The 4,674-nt window shown below is 55.0% G+C and overlaps 3 protein-coding genes across 3 annotated transcripts in view; 2 read left to right on the forward strand and 1 right to left on the reverse strand.

The window, feature by feature from the left end:
- The window catches only part of PTSG_05580 (uncharacterized protein), a 7,939-nt gene extending 7,652 nt beyond the window's left edge, over positions 1-287 (reverse strand). Inside the window, exon 1 of the mRNA XM_004993391.1 lies at positions 107-287. Within this exon, the coding sequence (XP_004993448.1) occupies positions 107-137 (31 nt within the window). The 5' untranslated portion in view covers positions 138-287. The remainder of the gene's footprint in view (positions 1-106) is intronic.
- A 25-nt stretch (positions 288-312) lies between these two features.
- PTSG_05581 (uncharacterized protein) lies at positions 313-3,019 on the forward strand (the record flags this gene model as incomplete). The annotated part of the gene is made up of 10 exons (XM_004993392.1): positions 313-512; positions 755-833; positions 1,044-1,183; positions 1,359-1,439; positions 1,637-1,736; positions 1,854-1,913; positions 2,037-2,149; positions 2,341-2,390; positions 2,537-2,599; positions 2,896-3,019. The coding sequence occupies exons 1-10, from the start codon at positions 384-386 to the stop codon at positions 3,017-3,019; spliced, it is 939 nt and encodes a 312-aa protein (XP_004993449.1). The 5' UTR covers positions 313-383.
- A 357-nt stretch (positions 3,020-3,376) lies between these two features.
- PTSG_05582 (inositol polyphosphate-5-phosphatase) overlaps positions 3,377-4,674 on the forward strand; it is a 5,817-nt gene continuing 4,519 nt past the window's right edge. The window contains exons 1-2 of the mRNA XM_004993393.1: positions 3,377-3,498; positions 3,912-4,593. Coding sequence (XP_004993450.1) covers positions 3,976-4,593 — 618 coding nt within the window. The 5' untranslated portion in view covers positions 3,377-3,498; positions 3,912-3,975. The remainder of the gene's footprint in view (positions 3,499-3,911; positions 4,594-4,674) is intronic.

The following is a 4,674-nucleotide window of genomic DNA, read 5'->3' on the forward strand; positions in this document are numbered from 1 at the left end:
GCGTTGTGCCTGCACACCGCAAAGAAAACATCAATCCAGCACACACACACACACATGCACACACACACACACGCACACATACACAAACAAGTGGGTGTTGACTTACATGGGTCAAGGCCCGGCAATTCCTCTGACATGGTGGGCAGTGCTCCGTGTGGCAGTCAGCGAGCACAAACGAGCGAAGAAGGAGAGGTAAGGGGAACACAGGAGCGAGGTGGGAGCTGGCTGGCTGGTGTTTGGTTGTTGGTGTTGGTGGTTTCCTCTCTGGTTGGCAGGGGGAATCACCAATTGCCGAAAAGTGATAGATATCATCGCCATTCTTCCATAATCCCAACGTTTCTGTGGGAAGCCAGCCAGCAGCAAGAGCAGCACAGCACAACACGATGGCTGGGCTGTATGGTGGGTATGGCGGTGCCACTGGCTCTCGGATGTGGTCTGCGCTGGAGCTGGCGCGAAGGGACCATCGCATGGAGTACGCTGTTGACGGCACGCACCAGTATTTGGCACCAGAGGTGCGTTGTGCGTTGTGTGTTTGTGGTTTGTGTTTGTGTGTGTATGTGGTTGTGTTTGTATGGGCGTTGTATGTGTGTGTTTGTGTGTTTGTGTGTTTGTGTGATTGTGTTTGTATGTGTGTGTGTGTGTGTTTGTGTTTGTATGTGTGATTGTGGTTGTGGCTATGTGTGGTTGTGTGGTTCTAGAGCTCGATTCACGTCGTGCGTTGGTTGTGTTGTCTGCTTGGCTACACTCACGACAGGCGGAGGCCAAACTGTTGGAAGCTCAAACACGTGCACAAAAGCTGGAGGAGGAGGCAAGGTTACACGCCTTCAGAAAAGGTGAGCGTTTGCATGTATACATGCATGTGTGTGAATGCATGCATGTAACGTGTGTGTAGTGTGTGTGTGTGGGTAGTGTAGTGTGAGTGTATTTGTGTGGACATGCTCTGTGCCAACTAGTTCACGCATTCAACCAGCTCACACATTCGTCAACCCACCCATCCCCCCCCACCCCACCCACCCACCACACACACACACACACACACACAGCCGTGCTGGACCGTGTCCGAGAGCGGGAGGAACAGAAGCGGCAGAAGCTCCTGGCATTGTCACAGAGGGCCGCACGGCAACAAGCAGAGGTGCTGCGCGTCAACAGCGACTACCATGACTATGTGGAACGAAACGCAAAGGTGTGTGTTTGTGTTTGTGTGTGTGTGTGTGCATTTCGTGTTCGCGCGTGTGTGTGTGTGAGTGTGCGTGTGCGTGTGTGCGTTGTTTGAGAGCTCGTGCACTTGTTGTTGCGTGCGTGCCCGATGCCTTGCGTCCTGCACGAGCTCATGCTTTGGTGTATGGCCGGGGATCAAGGCGATCCACCCCGTGTCCGGCGCTGAGATGACAGCACAGCAGCGACACCCAACTCGTCACCGAGCTGCAGAGCACCTGAAGGTGAGGGGCGGGGAATAGAATACGCTTGCACACAAACGCACACACACAAACGCACACACACACACACACAATGCTTGAGAGGAGGCACGCTTGTTGTCTGTTGTTTGTTATGCATTCTTGCGGTCACGCGTGTACTTCTCATGTGCCATTCTCACGTCCATCAACGTGTCTTCTGCCCGCCACCATTCCCACGCCAGCGGCGGTCTGTGTCTGAGGTTGCCGCTGCCAACACCGCGCGGTCTCTCCCTTGCGACACGGCGCAGCGCAACCCCCATCGACGAACTCCTGCCAGGTTGCGTGTGTGTGTGTGTGTGTGTGCGTGTGTGTGTGCTGGGATGGGTGTTGGGAACGACACTAATATCTGACACTAATGTCGTTGTCCAACAAACACGTGTGCTCATGTGTTGGTTCTAGGCGGCATGTGGAACAACGAGGAGCGCCTTGTACATTGCCTGCAGGCCATTGAGGCAGAAGGTGTGTCAACCTCACCAACGTTTCACCGTGCTCTGTGTGTATGTGTGTGTATCACGTGCGCAAGAACACCACAATGCCACCTCCCTCACCCTGCCTTTCTTATTCCCTCACCGCCACTGCCAGAGCACGTGCTGCAACAACAACAGCAGCGTCAGCAGCACCTGAACGACAGCGGATTTGGCGATGAAGGCGATGTTGATGACGAAGATGATGAAGTGACAAAGGGATCCTTGCAGGTGAGCTTGCTGTTGTTGGGTTGTGCTTTGCGCGGTGTTGATGTGTGAGCAAGTGTGTGCAAGTATGTGCACAATTGTGAGAGTGTGTATGCAAGTGTGAGTGTGTCTGTGCAAGTGTGTGTGTGTGTGCAAGTGTTTTGATGATGGCGGTTGACAGCATCAACCCATCACCCATGTGGGTGTTTCGGCAGGGCGAGCAGCCGTGGACGGACTGGCGTGACGACATGGTGCACCCGTTTTGGTCAGTTGAGCCTGTTGCACTTGCACGAACGAACGCACGCGCAATGTGGTGCGGGGCACCAGTTGGAGAGGCCCAGAGCAGCGTGTCTGCTTGATATCTCAACTTACGGTGGTGTTGGTGCATTCGTTGGTTTGTTGTTCTGCAAGGGATACTGGCGCCGTTCGTCAGGAGCTGGAGCGCCAGAAGAGGGCGCAGTTTGGCCTGTACAGGTGCGCTGAAGATGATGAAGAAGATGAAGAAGAAGAAGAAGAAGTTGTTGTTGTTGTTGTTGTTGTTGTTGTTGTTGCTGTTGTTGTTGCTGTTGTTGTTGTTGTTGTTGTTGTTGTTGTTGTTGTTGTTGTTGTTGTTGTTGGTGGTGGTGGTGGTGGTGGTGGTGGTGGCAGCCATGTGGTGAAAACTGCGTGCGTTGCTGAGTTTTGTGAGCGCTTGCACACTTGGTGACTTCTTTGTGCATGTTGCGCGTGCTTACTCCCGGCGCCTGCAATCGTCTGCCCTGCATCAACAGGCGTGTGTACATGGACCGGGAGCGGGCGCAGGTACGCGCGCACCGCCAGCAGACGCAGCACGCGGCAGAGATTGAGGAGATGAAGAAGTGGCGCGAACTGCACCGGCGCATGCACGAGAACTGACAGCAGGGGTGCTTCGTTGCTTGCCTGACTGCCTTTGTGTGTGTGTGTGTGTTTGTTTGTCTGATGTGTGTGTGTGTGTGTTGTGCTGCATGTGAGAAAATTGTGACGACGATCTTGTTTGCTTGCTTGCTGGTGACGATTGCTGTACATTTTAGTTTGTGAGAGAGTAGACAGACACTACGTTGCGTTGGTTGGTCAGCATTGGAGAATGGTGACGTGAGGGGTGGGAAGAGAGAGCGTGCTTTTGATGATGCAAAGCGACAGGTGAAGAGGGAAGACAGGTGAGGAAGGGAAGACAGTTGAGCCATTGTGGGCTCTGTCCTATTCAATGGACTTTTGTCCTATTTCTATCACAGAGCGCTGTGATTTGACACTATCCACCAAAGAAGCCGTCCTCCTCGGCAAAACAACAGCGATCGTTGGATTGGTCGTTGGTTGGTTGTTGTTGGTTGTTGTTGTTGTTGTTGTTGCCGAGACTGGTGAGTTGAGGCTGGGGGAAGCTGGTTGTGGGTTGTGATGCTTGCTCGCAGTGGAGCGTGTCCTACTGCATCGCTTGCTTGCGTGCACTTGAGTGCATGAATGAGAGACACATGTCGCTGGCTTTGATGTCGTTGTGTGAGGTTGTGCGATGTTGTGCGTGTGATGTTGTGCGATGTCGTGTGTGTGTGTGTGTGTGATGTCGTGTGTGTGTGTGTGCGGTGCAGCAAAGTAACTCCTTCCCGTGCTACTACACCGCCACTGCTGTGCTGTGTGCACTGCTGCCCCTAAATGTCACATATCACTGCGTCTCTTCTGCCTCGCGCACTTCCCCTGCTCACACAACACTGCTTCTCCTCTTAACTTCCATGACGCTTGTTTCCGCTTCTTCGTGGCCGTGCCCATGCCTCATCAGCCAGTGATAGCACCTGAGCAAGTGTAAAGAGACCCCTCTCCCACGCGCCCCCAGCAGCGGCACGATGGTGTTTGGAGTGGCAACTGCGGTTGCTGCCGTCGCCCATGACTGGCTGCTCTCGTTGAGAGCGGTCGTGTCTCCGACACAACCGCACCCGTTCATAAGGCCGCCCGCCTCTGCACCGCCACCCATCAAGGCAGGCACCTTCTTCGCCGTGGACACCAGCAAAGTCAACGGCGGCACCGAGGACACAACCGGCAGCGTGGAGTACAGCCCACTCGCAGCCAACCACACGGCATCAGCGCCGGGCGAAGCGTCCTCCGCACCCACATCGTCAGCCTCACACCACTCGTCGCCACTCAAGTATCTCGTCTCCTCCGCGACAGCGGTGGCCTCGAACACATATGCGCAGATCGCAGCGAGGCACGCGCCAACCACAGCGCCAACAGACACCGCAGCATCGCCATCATCATCATCATCATCATCGTCAGTTCACGCAGCCGGTACAAACGGCAACGGCACCCACGCCCCGGTCACCAGCAGCGACAGTGATGCCAACGAGGCTGATATTGGGGAGGTGGTGATGATCCAGTCCAACCTGCATCGGCCGCGGCGGTCGGAGGGCCAGGCGCCGTGCACACTCATGATGGTCACCGCAAACGTCGGCACCATCTTCGAGCAGGTGGGGAGGGTGTGTGTGGGTGTGAGTGGGTGTGGGTGTGGGTGTGTGCATGTGGATTGGAGAGGTGCTGCCTGCTCTTCA

This window comes from Salpingoeca rosetta (genome assembly GCF_000188695.1).
Source record: "Salpingoeca rosetta unplaced genomic scaffold supercont1.13, whole genome shotgun sequence".
Taxonomy (NCBI): Eukaryota; class Choanoflagellata; order Craspedida; family Salpingoecidae; genus Salpingoeca; species Salpingoeca rosetta.